The 24,150-nt window shown below is 39.3% G+C and overlaps 1 protein-coding gene across 1 annotated transcript in view; it reads left to right on the top strand.

The window, feature by feature from the left end:
* The first annotated feature begins 9,466 nt into the window (after positions 1 to 9,466).
* The window catches only part of LOC147614588 (uncharacterized), a 48,679-nt gene continuing 33,995 nt past the window's right edge, over positions 9,467 to 24,150 (top strand). Inside the window, exons 1-5 of the mRNA XM_086779751.1 lie at positions 9,467 to 9,607; positions 9,700 to 9,974; positions 10,060 to 10,386; positions 10,483 to 10,688; positions 11,261 to 11,358. Of these exons, the coding sequence (XP_086635877.1) occupies positions 9,467 to 9,607; positions 9,700 to 9,974; positions 10,060 to 10,386; positions 10,483 to 10,688; positions 11,261 to 11,358 (1,047 nt within the window). The remainder of the gene's footprint in view (positions 9,608 to 9,699; positions 9,975 to 10,059; positions 10,387 to 10,482; positions 10,689 to 11,260; positions 11,359 to 24,150) is intronic.

Here is a 24,150-nt window from a genome sequence, read left to right as displayed (position 1 = left end):
TGATCAGTGACGCTATGGTTTCATTAAATGATTGTTTTAAAGACTGTTGAATCTGTGAAAAAGGCAATTTCATATTGGGTGTGTAAGTAATGTGACTAGTTTTAAGTTTGCATGAATATCTGACTAGGGGGCCTGGGAACTCTTTTCCCTGGTACCCAGGACAACCTAACCAAATTCTTAATTGGATCCCATCACTACAGTGGTTGGGTGGTTAGCTAGCCCATGGGACTAGATAGGGTTAGGCTGGACGGATGGATCCCTAAATTGAGACTCAATTCTATTCTGGTTCGATAGATGAAGTAAATCTCGGACAAAAATTGTTCTATGAAAAGAATCAACGGTTATGCCTCTCAATAAGGAAAAAAGCGTTGGTCTCTATGATCCAAGTACAATCTTTTCCCTGATCTGACTATGGGACTAACGGGTCAGTCAAATCAGTTCAGTTAGTTAAGGATTTTAACTACGTAAGAGAAAAGTTATCGTGGAGGAATCGCATGTGCTTTCCGGGAAAGGAAAGTTTTTTCGGGTTCGGTTTTGAAAGAACGGATGGATTAGTCTCTTGTCCGGATATCCGTGGGCGAGGCCCCGAGTGTGGGACCCTGCCCCATGCAAGAAGTGCTACTTCCGCTGCTAGCACCCCTGAATTCATTGCATGGTGGGGATAGGGACCTCACAAGTTTTGTGCTAGTCCTTTAGATTGATCAGCACCTGATTGTAACCAAAGAATCCATCAAGGAAGCTATAGGCTTCCTTTCTAGCTACTCATTCTAGTACATGTTCCGTGAATGGTACGGGATAGTGGTCCCTTATGGCAGTGGCAGTGACCTTTTTAAGGTCAACACACTCTGGCTTTTTCATTCTTTTTGGGCACTATCATGATAGGTGATACCCACTTTGTATGTTTGATTTCATAGATGAATCCAATATCAATAAGTCTCTCGATCTCTTCTTGGACCATCTTGGAGTACTTAGGGTTCATTGGGTAAGCCCCAACCTGACTCCATCAACCATAGGAATGGTGTGTTGACCAAATCTAGAGGTACACCCTTCATATCCATGTACTTCCAAGTAAAGAAATCCTGGAATTCAGTTAGTAGAGCAATAATCTCGGTCTCCTCTTCTTTAGATAGGTCTTCTCTAATAAATACCGGCCTCGGTCATACTAAGTTTATTTCCTTGACCTTATCTGGTGGGCCATCATATGAGGTCCTAGGTTGCCCACTATTAGACCTCTGAGCCAAATCATATTGGACAAATTGGTATGTGTGTTCTACCAGAGCTTGTACTCCATGATGTCTTTGCTCTAATATCCTATTCAAGCTCTTGGAAGGCAACGTCGGGAAAGTATGCTAGACTAAGCATGTATAGAGATGTGATCTCCTACCCGTCTGCCGGCAAACCTTGTACCGATTCTTCTAGGTTAGATGTCTAGGGTAGCAAGGATATGCATCCGATTCTTAGAGTCTTCCGGCTCTTGAAGAGGTACACACCCCTCACTCTCCTTTTCATCTTTGAGTGTTTTATGGCATGTTTGGCACAGATAGACCTCAGTGGTTCGAGTAGTTGTGAGGAGTCCTTTGCGAATGGTCTACCACTCATGGGATGTACTTTCCACGTGCATAGATTGATCTTGAATGTAAGATCTTTTCTCCAAATGTAGATGTGGTCAGTATACCAATCATGAATCATTTTCAATGAAATCATAAGAAACTGGCTAACATCCAAAATTCATCACCACAAAGGTGTGACAGTAAGTAGTTCCTAGGATCTTAACCTTAAGATCCTGTAGTAGACCCATGGGTCTACTACACCTAGCTGTGGCTCCATTAGCAAGTTTAACTAGTAAGGTGGTGTCATCCAAGTCAGGTGCTCCCCATTTCTCCCAGCAATGCTTTTTGTAACAATGCTCACACCCTCTCTTCCATCCAATTTCTATAACTTGGTGGCCATTGAAGGTTATTGGAAAAACAACACTGAGTTCATCACCTTCGAAGTACTGCTCGAGCTTGTTTACTGTAGGAGTCCTAGTTACCTTATGAGGTATATGAAATTCTTCTTCCTCAAAATCATTAGAGCTGTGAGGCTCCATGGCTTCATACATGCCTGTCTCAGTGGGGCGACCTTCCATCCAATCCTTCAGATCATTCCATAAGCTTGGGCTACTTTGGAGAAAAAGTGCCGATAGGGATTTGGACCTGAGAAGAGAGGAACAAGAAGGACCTGAAATGTCTCTTGAAACTAGGGATGTCTCCTAATAAGGAAGGCTGGATTGGCTTAATTGTAAGATCTTTTGTGTGTCTCTTGAAACTAGGGATGTCTCCTAAGGAAGGCTGGATTGGCTTAATTGTAAGATCTTTTGTGTGTATGGGATGGGAACAGGTATTTCCACATTCGTTCCTCTAAAATGGTCATCTCCTAGGTCTCTAAGATATTCGGCTACCCTGTCTCCTCCCTGTTGGGGGGTAGCTTCTACTTTTCTTAACCCTTGTGGGAGTGGTTGGTCTAGAAGCTCTCCACGATATACCTGAGCATCATCCGTAGGTCTCTGGTTTGAGACCGATAGGCATGGTTCAAGGTAGGCAGTGGGAGGGTCAGCTTCCAATTGCACTTGGGCTGCCAGGAGTCGTCTCTCATTCTCCTTATTGGTTGCCAATCTCCATTCTTCACACAAGTCAATATGGTGTTGTCGACTTTCTGCCTTCACGCATTGTTTAGCATGCTTCATCAAACTTTGTTTCCAATGGAATAAGCACGTTCACTCCCTGTCCTCCATAATGTTGTGCGGACCCCCATTGAAAACGGTCCTAACTGCACACCAATTAGACCCTGCTTCATCAGCCATAAACCCATAGAAGTGTGCGGGTGCATAACCGCATTGCTCCATTGTGCTATTCAGCATTTCCCAAAATAGTACTTGGCTTTTTGTATCCTCCTCCTTCATTTCGCATGTGGCAATTGTCAACAGCTCTTGAACACTATAAGATTTTGGAGATAATTTTTTCAGTCAGCTATCATTCAAGGTTAATGAAAGAAATGAAAAAATTGGAGTACGTAGTCTCACCTTGGGTCGTACACATGACAAGCCATTGTTGACCAACCAAAAACTCGATGAGTGTGATCAAACAAAACCCAGGATTTTGACAAGTCACCTCCACTGTCACACCGCATGCGATTCACCAGGTCCACGCCTGATGCTGGTCCTCGCAAAGACATCTTAAAGACATAACATTTGTCATCAGGGCCACCTTGTCCTTGGAAACGGCTACCTTGTATAAATGAATAGCGAGATCTTCTCTGTATAAGAAGGATGCTATCAAAGCCCTCTCCTGCTGGCATCAATTTTCTTTTCTCCTGGGATATAATGCGTCTAAACCTAAAAAACATAATTTCACAATAAAGAGAGGACCGAATGTAGAAAAATACTTCCAAATATAATTAAGTTATAGAGTGAATACTCACCTCTGGTTTTCCACAAGAGGACGCAACTCCTCCAAAAAATTGCAGAGCTCATGATCCCCAATACTTGTAGGTAGCTCATCATTTTGATTCATCATGGAGGAAAATAGCATATCCTTCACAATATCCATCTGTATTTTTCGAGGACCAGCACTTCTTTGGGTTTTTAGCACTTGAGAAACAAACATTTTCACGCGCTCCAACATTGACCTTGAAGTTCCTGGCTGAACTGGATGTTCATGCAGCCTAGTGTGGAGCATCATTCTTGTAATAGTTGTGTCACGAGGCATTACGTAATACACAATACATCTACACACTTGCACACAATGTGCAGTTTTGCGACAAAAGTGACAAACTATTTTAGATTTCTCATCCTCTGTCAAAAGTCCAATTGCAATCTTTTTTGTCAGATGTCCATGAAAGAAGGTGTTGTTATACCTTTTATTGTTCAAGTAAAAAGGACAGCTGAGTCTATGGCACTCCAAAGTACCAACACAATAGCTAATACGCACGGTACAACTTACAGACATGTTTGATGTTACTGGACGTGTCCATAGGTGACCATCATATTTTTGCTCCATTCCATCCATATTTCCTATTTTGCCATATGTTGGTGGAAACTCTAGGATGGAATCACCATCATAATGTCTTGGCACCTCCTGGACTTGGATGACTCGAGTAACTTTTTCCAACAATGAATGCAGAAGAGAAGGTTGCTCCTTCTTACGAAGAACCGAAAGTATACTCTCTGAAGCAATACATTCATCTTCAGAGATCTTGTGCTTTGAACCTTTTGGATTGCTTGTGCCTTCACCTGGTTGCAAAATAGTTGCTGAGCCATTCAAGTCACTCTCAGAGGAGGAGCTCGAGATATGAACATGGGTGTTTTGTATCCCTAATTCTTTAACCACTGAACTCTCCAAATGTCGGACATCTTGGGCAATGTCGTCAGCAGTAGAATCAAGACTACCAGCAGCACAAAGAGGACTACATTGTAGCATATATGTTTTACTTCGAGAAATATCTATGAGATAGTTTTTATTGCCCTGCATATCATAATGAGCGATGATTTCCTGTAGGCTTCCATCGCTCCTAGTAGCTTTCACTCCAGAAAGGGCGTGTGAAGAAGGCAAAAACCCTTGTAGATATCCGTGGTGACTGACAAGCGTGGTCTGGTGGAGACGTATTAAAGTTTGAGATTTTTTGCTATAGCCATCAAGCTCCCACTCAAAGGTAACAGTGTGCTCCATAGGGAAGGCAATATGAAGATGCAGAAAGGACAGGAGAGACGAAAATGTGAAACAGAAAGGACAGGAGAGACGAAAATGTGGAATGAAAATATAAAAACGAAGGAACAGGTGGAGCAATCACGATTGAGAATGAAGGAGGTTGAAATGATAAAACAAGGTGGAGCAATCACAGTTGAGAATGTAGGTGGTTGAAATGATAAAACAAGGTGGAGCAATCACGATTGAGAATGACCACGATAAAGAATGACCACGATTGAGAATGACCACGATAAATTTTTTTAATAAAAAATATACAAATGTATATGTATCTACAAATATATAAAAAATACAAAAATATAAATATTTATTGATTCTAAGTGTTATTTTAATAAAAGGCTTATCTCTTTGTAAATACACACACACACATGTTTATATTTATATTATTATATTGTATATATTCTAGGCTAAGAACCCCGGATGGGGATATATGTAAATACACATACACACACGTTTATATTTATATTAATATATTGTATATATTCTAGGCTAAGAATCCCCCGACGAGGATATATGTATTTTAGTGTGTGTGTGTGTATTTACAAAGAGACTAGTCTTTTACTTATTTTAGGATATACAAATATATTAGATTATATATCTAGTAGGCTACACACACACCACACACATTTATTAACATCAATATATATATACATATTTAAATAGCCTAAACTATAAAATGTACGTGTGTACAATAAAACACATAGAGCCTAATACATTTTTAGACATTTATTAACATCAATATATATATACATATTTAAATAGCCTAAACTATAAAATGTACGTGTGTACAATAAAACACATAGAGCTTAATACATTTTGACAAATATATATGTGTGTGTATATGTATCTATTTTTAGGCTAAGTATGTTTTAGGCCACACACACATATGTGGTGCTTAGTTTAAAGGGTACACGAAGAAATTTAGGGTACATGAAGGATTCTTTCAAAACTCAGCAAGCAGGCAGACGAATGCGCCGGGCAAAAGCAGATAGAAGAGGTAAGTTTTTTTTTCTTTGTTCTCGATTTTTCTCTGTTTTTCTTTTCTCTGCGCCGGCAGCGGCTTCGTTGGAGGTTTAGGGTGTAGCTTTCGTAACCACCGGGGCTCCACCTCCATGGCCTCCTCTCTAGCTAGTCCACTCCCCCGTGGGGATGGTCTGCGCTAGCGCAGACCATCCCTAGGCTCTGCTGGGGGAGTGGACTTGCTGGAGTAGAGGCCATGGGGAGGTGGAGCCGGTGGCGTTCCTTATGTGGTAGCTTTCGCTGCGTTGGCGGAGACGAGGTGTACGTGGTAGCTGACGGTGGTGAAGACGAGGTGTACGAGGTGTACGAGGCGCTGACGGTGCTGAAGACATCGAGATTGTGGCGTTGCATAGGTCATCGAGATTGTAAGTGTTAGGAGACACCGGCTCCACCTCCATGGCCTCTCTTCCAGCAAGTCCACTCCCCTGGCAGAGCCTGGGGATGGTCTGCGCTAGTGCAGACCATCCCCAGGCTCTGCCGGGGGAGTGGACTTGCTAGAAGAGAGGCCATGGGTTCCTTACGTGGTAGCTTTCACTGCGTTGGCGGAGACGAGGTGTACGTGGTAGCTGACGGTGCTGAAGACGAGGTGTACGAGGTGTACAAGGCGCTGACGGTGCTGAAGACATCGAGATTGTGGCGTTGCGTAGGTCAAGTGTTAAGTGTTAGGAGACACCGGCTCCACCTCCATGGCCTCTCTTCCAGCAAGTCCACTCCCCCGGCAGAGCTTGGGGATGGTCTGCGCTAGCGCAGACCATTCCCAGGCTCTGCCGGGGGAGGGGACTTGCTGGAAGAGAGGCCATGGAGGTGGCGTTTGAAGAGGTGGAGCCGGTGGCGTTCAACTTTCCAAATTTACCATCTCTGCCGTCTCATTGCCAAGTGAAGCCATCATTGAACAATGCATGCTTGAAGTGATAAGCATGTTCATGGGTGAGCATAAGGAATTTGAAGATCTACATTTACAAAATATTCCACACATTGGCTACTTTCCTCGAAGGTTTCAATGAAGTAAAGAGCTCATGGGGGTGGCACATCTATCTTCAAAATGACTTTCGGAGATTAGCATTCGATTTTGCCATCGACCTGACTCAGGAAAATCTATGACTACTATAAGCATCTCTCCATACCTTCCACCCCATCATCAAAGGACATTCAAGGAGTGTTTCATGGTCGAATTTTTCCAGTGCAGCATGTCAATTTTTTTTTGTAAATCCTCCACTTCAACATGAGGCCATCCAAAACTTCTTGCACTCACACTGCTCATCGTGTATAGTAACGCTTCCGAGTGAGAAATCTAGACAATTGTAATCTCCACCCACCCTAGCTTAGATATTTCATGTTGTATATGGCCAAAGGCCCATTGTTGTAATGAAAGTCGGCCATGTAAGTCTTGTATATGTAAAGAGGACACGTGTGCAGCATGTCAATTTTTTTTAGTAAATCCTCCACTTCAACATGAGGCCATCCAAAACTTCTTGCACTCACACTACTCGTGTATAGTAACGCTTCCGAGTGAGAAATCTAGACAATTGTAATCTCCACCCACCCTAGCTTAGATATTTCATGTTGTATATGGCCAAAGGCCCATTGTTGTAATGAAAGTCGGCCATGTAAGTCTTGTATATGTAAAGAGGACACGTGTGGGTGGATAAACAAAGCCCAGTTGTATATAACTGACTTATGAGGGTGTCTAAGGTCACTTCTCATAATACAATCTCCTATTGAGCTCAAGCTTTGGAGATCCTTCCTTCTTGATTGTCTAGTTCTCTTCTTAATTCTTGCATGATTCTATGTTTATGTTTATCTTTGGCTATGGAATCTTGCTGAGTTACTTTCTTGCATATGTGAGTGCTTGAGTGTGGTGTTTTCTTGAGGTCAACTTGCTTGATTCTTGCTTGAGATCAACAGGATAAGGAGAGAGAGAGAGAGAGAGAGAGATGGAGTGAGTAGAGAGGAAGCTTGTTAGCTTCTCCCTCACGTGCGATTAGATTATGGATGTCCAAGCATTGGTTTGGTAGAGTCGTGTAAGTCCCATTTGAATGGTGCATTTCTTGTACGCATTTATCATTGCTTGAACATATGGCACAATGAATTTGAGCTCACATTTGGCTATGGATCATCGTAATGATGATGACGAAGAAATGGGCAGACGAGTTCGGGTGCATTTCTCAGTAGTAAGGCTTGCATAATGGTTCTTGCACCTGCACGTCCTTCTACGCTTATATCATGGTCCTCTCAGACGAAACACCAGTCCTCTCAGACGAAACACTGCAATGGGTTTGCATCACTGCCACCATGAATAGCCAATATATATTAGCTCCTTCAATGGCTCTTGTATTAAGCTAGGAAGCTCAGGTTTATTGGTTTCTCCTCAAATGTGCACTCTAACCAGAAGAGCCCATTGCAACTCTAGCTCTTCAATATAATCCGTGGCTTCACTTCATGTCTATGCTATTCTCTCTCTCCCCACACACACACACACTAGTAGGAGATGTTTGTGTGTGAGGTTGATGTTTTCCTATGTACATGAAGTAGGGTTTATGTGTGATTCAGCTCAAACTTTTTGCTACTCATATTCAGGGCAAAAGAAAGGAAGATGGCTCCAAGAAAAGCAGGAAAACAACAGGCAAAGACTAAGAAAGGTATATGATGTGAATAGCCAAGATTCTATTGAGATTATGTTTTATTGTTTTAGATATGCTTACTTGGGCTTGGTGTGTGTTTCTTACAGACAACAGGGGATACTCACTAAGATCTGGGCGTGTTTGTTTGACTCTTAGCGAGGAAGCTCAATCACGGACACCTTTGTCCTCACATGTATCTCCTGTTAGAGAGGAAACAGAAGCGCATAATTCTCTCGGTCATGAGGAAGAAGTGTGTGTTGGAGAACGAAATGAGCTCACCTCCTCCAACTCACACGGAGATTCCTGAATCTAGTACTGGTCAAGGGGGGACCCATAGAAGGCTTCTTGGAAAATCTATTGAATTGGGATTGCTTGGTGATGTATTCACTAAGTTTTTTGTGCAACGCAATTCCTCTACCCCATTGGTCCCTTTATGCAGGCTGATTCCAAATGAATCCATCCGTACAGTTTCTACCCAGCTTGAGGTGTTTTGTGATTCTTTTGACTACCATGGTTATGTCGAAGCATCTCCTCCTTTTTTAGTTTCACTTACACGTCCAGAAAGCTCTATGTATTTCGCGGTCACACAAATAGACTTGCAAGAATGGGGACCAAACTGGGTGGTACAACATGACATATTTGAGGATGAAATCAGAGGAACTGAGTGGGAGGATCTCAGTGGTAAGAAGTTTCTTGTATGGGATGGCAATCATCGTGTGAAGGCATGTATGTCTCGAGTGCGCGAAGGTATGTTCTTTTGAATGTCATAGAGTGATTTTATGCAACATTAAAAGTAATATATTGTAATATCTTTATTTTGCTTTCTCTAGCTTGGTCTCATAGCCCCTCACGCCATGTCCGGGTCAAATGTCAATTTTTGGTTGTGGACAAGAAGCAAGAAGGAGAATTGCTATTGGCTTTGCAATCTCAAAATGAGTAAGTGATCTCTCTCTACTTAATTATGGACATTGTGAAGTCATAGTTAAGTTCTTAGCTCATTGTGACTCTTTACAACACAGATTGGTGCGCACTAGTGTGACACCCACATTGTCACATGAGATCTTCATGTTTCAACGATTTGGAATGGCGGACAAATCATCCATATTGGACTACCTAGGTGAAGACGTAAGGAGGTGGGCTTTAATGGAGCTTAGTTTGGAGCGACAAAGTGGAGAGCAATGGTACAATGCTCCAGCTACAATCTTGGCACAGCTTGTGTGGAAGGTAGTGTTTGCATTTCCCAATATCATTAATAAACGGATTATCAATGTTTTTTAATCGTGTGAGTGATAATGAGTCCTTTTCGTTATACGTAGACACCGTTTGAAAATGCGGTGAAGCAAGCTATATCATGCATTGATAGACATGCCATGGGGTTGCAAGAATATGAGACAAAATGTGAGAAAGCCAGACGTGGTGTAGAGCAAACATTTCGAGATAGAGCGTACAAGATGCTCATAATTGCAAACCCATCCAATGGTGATGCATTCTTTCAACTCGTATATAACTATGATTGGTCCAAGAAGGGATTGGTTGCTCTGACCAAAGAAAAGCTCTACACAGTCGCCATATCTCGGATTTCAACTCAAAGGTATGTCACATGTCAATAAACCTCCCTTAACATAAACTAACCTTAATATCTAATCTCTTATGGGTTTGGTATGATGCTGAAATAGGAAGACGGAATTGCTTCAAATGCTTATGATCGGGAGGGCAAAGGACAAGGTAATTTCAGAGATGTTTGGGGATAACAAAAAGACGTTGCTGCATATGAAGAAAGAGTTGTATTGGGAAGAGCTAATAGGGGAGACAGACTCTATTTTGGAGGGTTTATTGGTATATGATGATGTTATCTACATCCCACCATTTATGCAATGGGTGCAAGAGGAGCGATTGAAACACATACCATGGGCCTTCCATGAGGTGTGGGCAAAGATTGGAAAAGTAAAGGAAGGCCAAAAGCAACCTGAGGTGGAGAATGCCGCAAAGAGGGTTGTCTATAGGTATATATCTTCCAATGCCATTACATTTTTGTAGAAAATACATATACGCTTTTAAAAAAATATTTTAGTACTGTTTGTTTTATTTTGGACATGTAGGTGGGTGCAGCTACTCATTGGCCAAGGTCTAATGGACGAAGAGACGGAAGCAATCAAAGAATGGGTAGATCCAAATTCCTCGGAAACAATGTATCCGAAGGAATGGGTTGAGAGAGGGGTTTCTGATTGGGAATTTAAGAGATGTCCTTGGTGGTTGGACTATCCTCTAAATCATGTGCCTCCAAGTGAGGAGCTCCTAGAAAAAGGTACTTTTTTGCTTTCTACTAAACTATATGCATGTAAATGTAAATGTATATGTTTATGTAAACCTTCCTACCTATACATATGTAAACTATCCATATGCATATACATATTAGATACATATATATACATATACAAATACATATGTATATACATATGTATATATACATATGCATACATAAATACATACCTACATACATACACTAAATTCCTACATACATACAAAGTTCATGTTACATTTAAGAATTGGCATGTTAGATTTTAAAGAAACATTGTTAAGTTTTGATATATACATACCTACATACATATACATATAAATAGATACATATACCTACATATAAATAGATACATATACCTACATACATATACATACACATACATATACATACACACATGCCTACATACATATACATAGATACATACCTACATACATATACATATACATATGCATATACACATACACATACATGTACATATACATATACATAGATACATATACATCTACATACATATACATATACAAAAAGGTATGGGGATTTATACCTTTTTACTAATTATCTTGATCTATTTCTTGAAGAATTTAAGAATTGCCAATCTGAGCTTGAAAGAGAGCCCCCAACTCAAGAAGACTCTAGAATACCTTCCCCACAGCCAATAATCTTGACCCAGTCTCCAGTAGTTGGATCCTCACGCGTGGCCCCAAAACCATCCACACCACTGTCACGAGTGCCACAATCACACCAAGAGTATACATCTACATCATCTCAAGTGCAACGTGAGAGGCGAACAAAGAGACGTCTTGACATTATGCATGATGTTCAAGAGGGAGACCCCACAAATGAAAATCAAGAGAGAGACCCTCCAGAGCATCTTCAAGAGGGGGAGGTGTCAGGACAACATGACATCATGGACATGACTAGTAAGAGTACTTTCCATTGCAAATTTATTTTGAGAAGTGTGTGCTTTCAAAATGCATCTCATTTTTTGTCTTGTTTACTTGCAGGTGAGAGATGTTTTTCACACATATTGCTGGTAGACATCCACACTCTTTCGGAGGGCTCAGATAGGTAAAAAGAATAATTTCACCATATAATTAGTTTTCCAAGTTGTACTTACCAAAACCAAACATCATAAATCTTTTATGTAGTGTGGAAGAATTCTTGATGAATATTCCCAAGGCTCTATCTCATAGAGGTGCTCCCTCAGATACAGTGGCTCGCCTCGTATGGGCTGACTTTCCTACAGGTTTACAAGTTGTTGATGTAGATACAGATGGGTGTCCCTCATGGAATCAAGTTTCTTCATCATTGATACGTGCCACACTCAGTTTTGTTGGTTTGTTTGTGGCTGATGAGGGTTGGTTTGTGTGTTTGAGTCTAATGGATCAACTTCCTAAAATATATTCCATGGGAAAGAAAGTTGGATTGGTCATGCATCGAACAATGTCTGTTCATGTGGAATCAAGTTATTTGTATGACAATGGAGAATGGGTAAGTCATAATCTCTAAAATATTTCCCTTTGTGTATACATGTTATGTGGTATGGATATCCAAACATAATGTTTTCTCGTTATGGTAGGTGGATACATTGGCGCTTAGTATGTTCTATCGAGTAAATTGCCATGTCTCTATTATTGATCGTGAGGCTGGGCAAAATGTTTCAAAGAAGTTATTCAACGCTCAACGAAATTTCATTTTTGAGAAGAATAAGAAGCATCCATTCCAACGCACAATGGTCTTGGAGCGCTACATTCGAGGTGGTGCAGAAAGATCTCCTATGTTCTTTAGGTGAGACAATTTTCATTCTGGTCATTTTCATAGCTACTTTTTCAAAATACTTAGATGCACGTTTATGATTGTATTTCATTGTAGGTGGCTAGTGGAGACCTTCTCAAGTGAAGGAGATAGTGTCTTGGACGTTTTTGCGGGATTTGGAGGCTTGGGACGTGCATGCCAAGAGTTAAAAAGGCACTATATGGGGATAGAGAATGACATGGAGGTAGCCAAAGCATGTCTGGGAGATTTCTCATTAGGTCGGAATGACATGTAGAAGAATGCTATAATTAGAATGCTATAATTTGTGGATCAAAAGACTTTGTATTCGAGATTGTCATGGTTTGGAAGTTTAAAGATCGATATATACATTTTTGATCTTTAAAAGATTGTGTTTTATATTTAAGTAAGTAAGAAAGTATGTATGTATGGAATGTATGTATATATGTTAGTGCTGCGTAGGTGGCTCTTGTATATATGTATGTATATGTATATGTATGAGGTGTATGAATTTAGGTAGATATATGTATATATATAATTATATCAATAAGTATGATGTGGATCAAAGACTTTGTAATCGAGATTTTCATGGTTTGGAACTTTACAGAACGATATATATATTTTTTATCTTTAAAGGATTGTTTTTTTTCCTTTAAGTAAGTAAGAAAGTATGTATGTATGTATGTATGTATATATGTTAGTATGTATGTAGGTAGCTCTTGCATGTATGTATGTATATGTATATTTTGTATGTGTATATGTATGAGGTGCATGAATTTAGTTACATATATGAATATATGTAATTATATCAATAAGTATGATGTGGATCAAAAGATTGAAATTTATATTGTTGATCTTTCAAAGCTTGTTATTTATATGTAAGTAAGTTCTTGGACCTTTACAAAGCTCATAGTAAGTTCATGGTCCTTTGCAAAGCTCGGACTCCTTGTTCATTGCTCCAAAAAGCTCGGCAAAAAAAGCTCGCAAAAAAAATCCCCCCAAGAGTTGAATCTAGAGGTTAGCACTTGGCCAACCCTGTGAGGGTTAACTCATCAATGTAAAGCAGAGGGGCTCACTCCACACTCTCCTTGTGTCACCCAAGAAGAGATCTAATGCTAGGTGGAGAGAAAGAGTGAAGGAGCTATGGAAATCTTAACCTCTACCTCATGCCAAGAGTATGCAAATGGGACATGGTAGATAGCAAAGAGAAGGTAGAGAAAGTAAGAGAGGAGAGCATTACCATTCCTACTCATATACACCAACAATCTAAGCAAGCAACCATAAGCTCAAATGAGAGAGAAAGAGAGAAGAAAAAACTCAATTGAGGTAAATGGTATTGTTCGTTTCATATTTCATTAAATGTCTTATATACATGAGCTCATATTTACAATGTTCGTCGACTGCCCAATGACAAGTGGAGGCCCAAAACTAGACTTCCTAGTCTTACTAGCTCTATGTACATCAATTCTTCATGACTGTCGTTACACATGTCGTAAGCTTGATCATTCCATGTCTCATATACAATCAGTGCATTGCGCGGTTACAAAAAGATAAGTTACAAAAGGGGGCATAGTAGCCGTGCAAAAGATCATGTTAACCGGAGTGGTTAATACACATTAAGACAAAGCTCACAGAAGCTTTGGTGGTCGAGCACCTGAAGATGCCACGCTCGATGGCTTGATAGACATCGCTCTAGCCAAGCATGAATATATGGTCAGGCACTTTGGCAAGACTAGTGTTGGTGGCAAACATAAGCTAGGCAACCATAACAATGCCACCACCATTCTCTATTATAGGATATTCCTAGAAACCCTTTGGCTATAGAAAAAGATGTAGCACATCTCGAGAGCATCCATGGCATGGATCTGTAAGGTTGAGAAAGGAGAGGATATCAACTGAAAGAAAGCCACCCGCATGGAAAATAACAACACCAACACCAAGTTGGGCTAGCTACTCACACTATTGTTTCTGTTCACCACTGCGCAAAAATCGCCCTCGGCCGTCGCCCTCGGCCGATGAAGTGCAAAACCCTCCAGAACCACAGTTGGATGTACAAAATACACCAAACCCCATCGAGGTGGTCATCTTGGAGGACAACTTCAACCTCAACACCGAGATACGATGCCATCCAACCAGGGTAAAAAATAAAGCACCTTCAAGAATGGGTTGCCAAATATATATTCTATATACACCTAAGCATTTTGAAATTTGGTTTAAATCTTTTAGATTTTTAAAAAAATGATTATAATACCTAATGTATTTTTGGTGAATCTTTGTAAAAAAATCTCAATATTTTGTAGAAGTTGGGTGAATTTTTAAAAAAGTGGATCTCTAAAATAGCCCAAAAAAAATGGAGACCATTGAAAAATAGCCAATTAGCTATAAATAGCCCTAATTGTTTCCCTACATGAAACTTTGATTATTGGATAACAACATTGTCACTCCCTTTTGAGCAACACCCATGTCTCCTAATATCCTTCTCAACTAGTCTGCTTCAAACAAAGTAAAGCATGTTGCCTTATACTACTCGGACTCCTTTGTAGAAGAAAGTGCCTTTTTACGCTGCTTCTTGCTAATCTAGGATGTAATTCTAGATCCAATAAGAAAATAGTAACTATTTCTTGCACTCATAATCTTCTACCCAATCTAAGTCACAAAAACAAATTAAGTAATTGCCCAATTTGTAAGTAATGCCATACCCAATGGTACCGTTGATGTATTTCAACACTCACATCCTTACCTTCCACCAGCAGTTCTCTTGGGGCTGATTTAATAATCTACTAAGGACATCAACTATAAAGTTGATATCTGACCATGTATTTCATATAAAGGTCAAACTCCCCACGCCAACTTCTTATGCTCCTTCATATCCACCAATGGAGAAGCATCTTCAACATAAAGCTTCACATCAACCTCCGTGGGTGTGCTCACTAACTTGCACTAAACCAAGATTCCATCTCACTCTTGGTAGACCTCTATTCCATCTCACTCTTGGTAGACCTCTATTCCTAAAAAAGAAATTCATAAGCCCAAGATCTGTCATATCAAACCCTAAACTCAACATCCCATGTGTAATGCCATACCCAATGGTAACGTTGATGTATTTCAACACTCGCATCCTCACCTTCCTTCGGGCTGATTTAAGAATCTTCTAAGGACATCAACTCTAAAGTTGATATTTGACCATGTATTTCATAGGAAGATCAAACTCCCCACCATCAACTTCTTATGCTCCTTCATATCCACCAATGGAGAAGCATCTTCAACAGAAAGCTTCACATCAACCTCCACGGGTGTGATCACTAACCTGCACTCAACCAAGATTCCATTTGACTCTTGGTGGCAAACCTCTATTCCTAAAAAAGAAATGCATAAGCCCAAGATCTCTCATATCAAACCCTAAACTCAACATCTCATGTGTCTCAAATCTTCTTTTCATGGTTCTTTATCATAATAAGGTCGTCCACATATAGAATAATAATTATATACCTACCCTACTTAGAGAAAAAGAAAAGATGCGAGTACACATGTATCACACAAACAAAAGGAAAAGGTAGATCAAACGTTTGTGCCTAATATGTCAATAGGTCCATCAAGATTACGGAGTATTTTGTTACCCTTGGATTTCATATATCCAATGTAGATTTTTTGCTTTATGTGAAAAAGACAAATAGAGGGATCATGCTATTAGTCATTTATGTGGATGACATAATTATCACTGGTGATAGTGATGCTGACATACATGATGTCAGGAGGCTTTTGAAGTAGAAATTTGAGGTGAGGCTCATATATTTAAGTTCACACTATGGACTAGCCATTGTATGTTATTGTAGGAGAGTGCTTTCCCCCCTTATATTATTTACTCTTATCTTTCAAATATATGTTTATAGAGAAGAGAAAAAGATAGAAGAAAATTTAGCCATCGATCTTTCTCTTGTGTCTTTCTCTCTTGAGTGTGTGTATTTGCTTGTAAGGATCTCTAGCTCTCCCTCTCCCCCACATTCTCTTAAACTAGCCTATGCCCAAAGCCTATATGCATCAACACCAATGTGCACATGTGCTAGTGGAAAATAGATTTATTACACTCTATTTTGTTTTTTGCTCCAGATTCCCCTTTGGTGCATTTTGGACAATCTTTCTCGTAGCTCTTTAACTTTAGTTAATTCTTGAGATCCGAGTAGCAGCTCCACACTCCTCCTGACTGATCTAAAATTTATTGTGGTTGCACATTCCAGAGGGAGCATTATCATCTTCTTCTACTAGTAGGTATACCAATTTTGAATCCAAAAATTAAGAGCTGCTACATTAATGATGGTATATACAGAGCACATTCAAACATTGTTTAGATATAGAACATAGTGTTTTTTTTAAGATTGGCGGTGTGCTAGTTGTACTAATTAGTTTGGTTTCATGCCTTGTATTTGAGTATTGGATCATATTTATTTTTAAGTTCTTGAAAGCAAGTGTGCTTTGCACACTAAGCTTTTTTTTTCTAGAAGTAAAGAGCATTTGCCTTAGTGTTTGATGCTAGCATGTATAAGTCAATTTACCCCATGGGGTAAATTTCTATTACCATTAGCTTTTCTTAAATGTTATTCTTTGGCTCTTCCCTTCCTTCTACTCAAACCTTGGTGTCCTAACTTCTCTACTCCAATTTAGTAAAGTTTATAACCGAGACTCATTGCCATTGTATTCTTATCTAATTCTTATCCGAGTCATGTAGCACCTTTACTATTCTAAGACACAACTAAATAGCATTGGGAAATAAGTTCCTACATCTAATACTATGAACGTTATGTTAAATTGCATGCCATTGATGATTAGTGCTTCTGCTTTAATACCAAAGAAGCAATAGACATTAACTATCATTGGGTACTTACTAATGCTCCAAGCTCACGTCCCTTGAGGCTCCCCAAGCTCGCTTTTAGAAGCTCCACTTCTCCAATCTCCACCTCCATGCTATCACCGCGGAGTCGCTCTCACCAAAATGCAAGGAAATCTACCTCTCACTCTTTGAAATATCCCTGCCCCCTCCGCACACAACGAATTCAGGGATGCTAGCAACGGAAGTAGCACTTCTTGGTGTAGGGCGGTAGAGCCTCTCACTCGGAGCCTCGCCCACCACCACCACCCACGGATATCCAGACAAGAGACTAATCTCTCGGTTTGTTCCAAAACCAAACCCAAAAAAAAAAATTTCCTTGCCCAAAAAGCAGGGGCAATTCCTCCATGATATTTTTATTCTAACGTAGTCAAGAGCGTTAACTAACCAAACTGATCCGACCGAACCAGTAAGTCACACGGTCATATCAAGGAAGAGACTTGCACTTGGATCATAGAGACCAATGCTTTTTTCCTCGTCAAGAGGCACAGCCGTTGATTCTTTTCCATAGAACAAGACTATCCGGGATTTACTTCATCTATTGTACCATAACAGAATTGAGTCTCATTTTAGGGATCCATCAGTCTAGCCTAGCCCCATCCAGTCCCATGGGTTAGCCAACCACCCAACCACTATAGTGATAGGATCCATTCAAAAATTTGGTTATGTTCTGTCTCGAGTACCACGGAAAAGAGTTCCCAGGCCCCCTAGCCGGCACTTCATGCAAATTTCAAGATAGTCATACCACTTACACACCCAATATGAAATTGCCAGTTTCACGTATTCAGCTGTCTTTAAAACAATCTTTTAATGAAACCATAATATCACCGATCATAATCCTCCAAAATATCTGGTTGAATTCTAATTTCCAATCATTCTTTCATTGGTGTACCTATGGCATCATTGGGGCAACAACTAGAACGTTCACCACCTGTCCACTCACGGGCCTTTTCAATAGTTCCTAGCTTATAGTACCTGGAAATATATTCACTTATAAAAATCCAGATTGAAGATCAACAAGATCAACCAATAGATCCGTATAAAAGAGCCATGGACTCATCTGTAGAGGACTAGCAAGGTCAATCAACCAGATCCATGCCCTAGTTCAGAAAACAACTCTTAACACCTTGTTCCATTTTCTTCCTCGATGCACGTGTGGGTATCTTCGGGGCGAGCTGCCAGAGCCCGAGCACCGTATGGTCAGCACCCTCTAGGATCCATCGCAGGTCACCTAGCGCTTCATTCATAGATTGCTTCCTTGGTCCCTCATTTAAATCGAACTGAGGCTAGTCAAGACCTTGGCCGGCCTTGCTACACGAGACGTCCTCCGTTGACTCTCCGTCAGCTGTTGCAACTTTATCACTTAGGTCTCTACGACCTTATTCACAAGATGGTCAAAATGCTTCCCCAGCATTCTTGACATAAAACAGTCATTTAAAAACAAGTTATAAATACAGTTTCTAATGAACTCTCATCTTTCCACATTGTTCCACATCATTTCTCGTTATTCCACTTTCTTCTACATCAATTCACATTGCTTAATCCACATCCCCAATCATATGTATTTCCATGGTCCTTCATCCGTTCTCATCCAATCACATTATTACATCCCATCACATCTCATCCATTCTCATCTACCCATATCCACATCACATCCATTCACATCACATCTCATCCATTCACAAGACCACCCTGATCCACATCACATCACATCTATCTTGATTCACATCACATCACATCCATTCACATCACATCTCATTCATTCACATCACATCTCATTCATTCACATCCATTCACATCACATCCATTCACATCACATCACATCTCATTCATTCACATCCATTCACATTCATTCACATCACATCTCATTCATTCACATCCATCACAATTATTGTATACCCATCCCATCATATACATTCTATCCACATTACATCATCCATATCTCATCACATATATACACATTCCATCTCCTTGATCCACATCCATCCATTCATTCACATGCATGTCTATCCACATCCATCCATTCATTCACATCACATATATTCACATCACATCACATTTCATCCACATCCACATCCACATCACATCACATCTTATTACATCCACATTCATTTGCATCACACCACATCTTATCACATCCATTTACATCACATCCATATCCACATCCATTTACATCACATCACATCCTATCACATATCCTCACATCTCATTCTCACCTCTTTATTCAAATCCACATCCATTTACATCACCTCGCATCCTATCACATATCCTCACATCTCATTCTCATCTCTTTATTCACATCTATTCACATTTAGTAACATTTTCTATTTTCGATACCGATGGGACTTTTCTAAATTTCTGCCAATTGCTTGGCCTAGTTAAAGCTACTTTTTCTCGATGGGATATTTTCATATTCTTTCTCAAATTTCTCAAGTGAATTATATTCAATATTCTTCTTTTGAGTAAAAGATTCATAGTATTTACAAAAATCAATTCTACCCATATTTCTCAATAATTCTCAATATTCCACTTTTGATAAATACTCATAATTTAAATTATCCTAAAAATTCCTCTTTTTTTCATTTAATTTCTTGGATCTCAAATATCATGGGAGTTCCTCTTTTTACAAATGATTGAATTCCAAATGTCATGGGAATTCCTCTTTTATTATAAAATAAATTTATCTAAAATTTCTCTTTTCTTTAATAAAATATACATTATCTCAATTTTACCGAGAATTCCACTTTTACCATTTAAATGATTGAATTCCAAATGTCATGGGAATTCCTCTTTTATCATTTAAATTTTCTCACGCATAAATTAAATTTATATAAACTTCCTCTTTAAATTTAAATAAAAATATCCATTAATTCAAATATGCCAAGAATTCCACTTTTACTATCTACATGATTGAATTCCAAATGTCATGGAATTCCTCTTTTATCATTTAAATTTTCTCATGCATAAAATAAATTTATCTAAAATTTCTCTTTAAATTTAAATAAAAATATCCATTAATTCAAATATGCCAAGAATTTCACTTTTACTATTTAAATGATTGAATTCCAAATGTCATGGGAATTTCTCTATCATTTAAATTTTCTCGTTTATAAAATAAGACCGTATTAGGTACTATGGGAAAAATCTCGCATTATGGGAATTTTGAAATTGAGAGGTTTCATGTATTATGGGAATTTCCCACTTAATGTGGGAATAGTTATTGTGGAATTTCTTAATATAGAACGGAGGAAGGTAGTGTTGAGATAATCACGGTTCGAACCAAAAAAGTGGTACTATAATTAGTAATTGTGCATGATTATATTTTGAAAGTTGTTTGATAATCATGTAGGAAGGTGGTGTTGATAAACACCATTAATAAGAAAGTGGTATTTGTTTCTTTGCAACAAGGACCTGCACCAATTGAGTTGTACACTGCACAAAATTTATGAAACAATTGAACAAATAAGATAGAAACATTATTATATCAAAAAAATGTAGGAGGCACAAAGAAAAATTTCATTCAATAAGTGAAAATAAAAAATAATTTAAAAGAAGATAGTACAAAAGTACATCTCTTTTGGATATTAGAGTTATAACCTAAAAATCCACATTGTCAATATTGCATCTACAAATGCTACTCCGCATTGAAGGAACCATCAATATGAGCTTCATCCTCACAGGCCAAGCCTAAGCATGCTTTTGCTTTACGGGCTTCCTTTTCTGGTATCTTGATTCTTTTGTATGGTGGTGGATTCCTTGGTCTCCACGACCAAAGAATTGCATCAGCATTTTCCCATACTTGTTGTTCTGCCTCATTAATTTGCCAATATCCCTTCCAACAATCAGCATAAGCTTGAGTATCTGTCAAACCTTTCTTCCTTGCACAAGGTCCCCAATATTGAATCAAGAGTTTCTTGTAATTTGGTGATGTAGGCTCATCATCAATATCCGATTCAGCCATAGCAAGCCAAACTAGATAGATGTTTGTGTCATCTGGGTGCAACATAACAAAGTGTCCTTGCTGAACATGTAGCATAGGGTTAAATGCCTCCCTTGGTTTATCCCGTGCAAGCCCACAATAATGATCATTATGTTCTTCAATACCTAAGAATCTTTGTGCCTGCAATTGTTCAACATTCATATCATCTAATTGATGGGACCCTTCAGATTTTGGCCAAAAATCTGTGTACTTTCTTACCTCTGATTGTATTGGTTTTCCAAGCTCTTCGATTACATTACTCCAATAATCTATGACGGGCCTATAATATCTTGGCACAAATGAACCATTACTTAGATTCTGCCAAAATTTTATGTAACCCTTCAATCCTGATATTACTTCTGCATGCATCTTTATATGCTCGGCCATTGGTAGTAGAGGTGGATCTCCTTTTGGTAACCTTGGTTTACCTTCATTGTCTGTCTTCCAAAGACGGATACTTCCACTCCAATTACGAATAGCTACATGTGCCTTAAATTGCATTACCGGTGTGTCTCCTTCCATGAAGAACCTGAATAGAAGTGGTTTGGAGTGACCTATAAGTGCTTCTTGCCCATCACAAATGTAGCCATCACAATATGCCTTGAAGTCTGTAAGCAAGAAGGGAGCTGGAGAAGAAGTTGAGCTGGTTCTTAAAGTATCCATCAAATGTGGTAAAGTAAAGATTTGCCCCACTCTTAATTTCTCTGAAAACCTGCTAAACATGGCATCTATATCCTCATGTGTATGTTCGACCATTAGAAATCCCAACTGTATAGTTTTGAAAGCACCCCGTGCAACAAGCAATGACAAATAGGCAAATAAGTACCAATTTTTATTTTCTCCAGCACAATTATCTAGTTGTAGCAACAAGTTTTCTGGCAACTTGCAAAACGAGGAAACCCAATTCATTGTGTCTCCCTGATTTATACATGGTTCAACAATGGGATCTTTACCATCACTCATATTGTGGTTGTCTAAAGCTGTCCTTGAATTTAAAGCATGTAGAAGTGAAACATTGCTCCTTGGAAGCCCATTTGTTACTAGATCACCAAGAGGATGCTTATCCATCCTCTATAAGTTATGTAAACAACTTGCAATTGAGCCAATTGTTAGATTGGGATCAGATGGCCGTAAACCATTCAAAATAAAGTGTCCATAATGACCTTCTGCATGGCCATGAGTGATCATACCAATCAATGCAATTGGTAAATTATATCCCGAATCCACACCCTTGGGAAGGACCCGTAGTCTGGGAATGGTTGTTTTCTTTTGATCCATCTTGTCATGGATGATGCATACATACTTTTGTGGTTGGGTTTCCAAAAATATGCGCCATGCATAGTATAAGCTCCTGCAACTTTGTTGTTGTCGCATGTGAATATCTCTTTCACTGAGGAGCCTTGCTCTTTCTTCTAGACTAGGTTTGGCTTCTAGTTTTGCCTTGAGACCACTACACAAGGTGCACTTGGAGAACTCACTTGCCTTTGTTAGGGACACTTGTGGGTACTCTTTATTCCAAATTCTACTAAACGATGACTTTGATAGCCTCTTCTCATGTCCCAACTGCTCAAGTGTTGCTTTGATTTCATTTAAAATGTCAACTTGCTTGAATATTGATGGAATCGACAACCTGGTTTCCCTTGAGCCATCTAGCATTGTTCTACTTTTGTGTGGCGCAGGCTCGGAGTTCATGTTCACAAATTCATCAAGTAGTGCTCTTGCCTCACTAGCATGTTGTAGGCCTCTCCTCAACACCCCTGTGTTTCCATGCAGATATTGACACACACCGAACTCAAACTTTTCCCTGTAACGGTAAAAGGATGTCTTTGGTATACCATGCATCTCATACCATGCTCTGCAACAAACAATCACCCCATTTAACCTAAATTCATATTTAATTTTTTGAGCTGAATCACGATGCCAAGCTGTAGAAAGCACATCATATACATAATTTGTACGAGACTCCTGAGATTGTCCCCAAAAGTCTTGTCGTATCCTCATAAGTACATCACGATCAATTAGCTGACAACATTTTTTTGCACAACAATCAATGGATGAAATCCTTTGAACTGATTCACGTGACATATATAATGCAGAAGCTGGTTGTGGTCTCTGCTTTGGAATCCTGTTTATGAAAGTGTAGCATCTTTTTGCAGAGGTTTGGGCAACAATAACCTCATTAGTTACATCTCCATCATTATCCTCATTACATACATCAGCATGTTCAACATGCATGCCATTAAGCGGAACATAGCGTTGTAATGGGCTCCCATCCAGCATTGTCAGCTGTTTAATAGGCCATTTAACTAGGGTGATACTATCCACTTGCGGCATAGTTTGAAATAAATTTGCACTTTCAATAGCCACACCCACACAATCATCACCAAGTTGTTGAAAGTTGACACATTCAAATGGAAACACATATAAGATAGTCCCTTGATTGATAGTTTGCATCATGCTCTCATCCTTTAAAAGAACCATCTCATTCTTCCAAGATTGTCGGATTTGCATGTCAAGTTCTGGAGATGTTATCGGTATTGCATCTATAATTGGAGGTTCCACAGACTCTTCTTAATCTGCATCACTACATCTTTCACTCCACTCTCCAAATTCTAGCTTCCTTGTGAAAGGCCTTAAAAGCATTTTTGGCCAACGAACATTACTCCATAATGCATTTTTTAGATAAATGGTATCCATTGTAGGGAATGGTAGTTCCACATCCTTCAAGCATTCCTCCACAAGTAATGACACATTTCCTTGACCAATCTTTGTTCCACTACAATTGGAATTTGGATCAATTCTACACACGCAGCCAATACCAACAGAATCATTGT

Source organism: Cibotium barometz, chromosome 41 (assembly GCF_041138505.1).
Source record: "Cibotium barometz isolate CiBa-2024 chromosome 41, ASM4113850v1, whole genome shotgun sequence".
NCBI classification, from domain to species: Eukaryota; Viridiplantae; Streptophyta; class Polypodiopsida; order Cyatheales; family Cibotiaceae; genus Cibotium; species Cibotium barometz.
The sequence above is the reverse complement of the archived record's forward strand: the minus strand, read 5'-3'. Positions and strand labels throughout refer to the sequence as shown.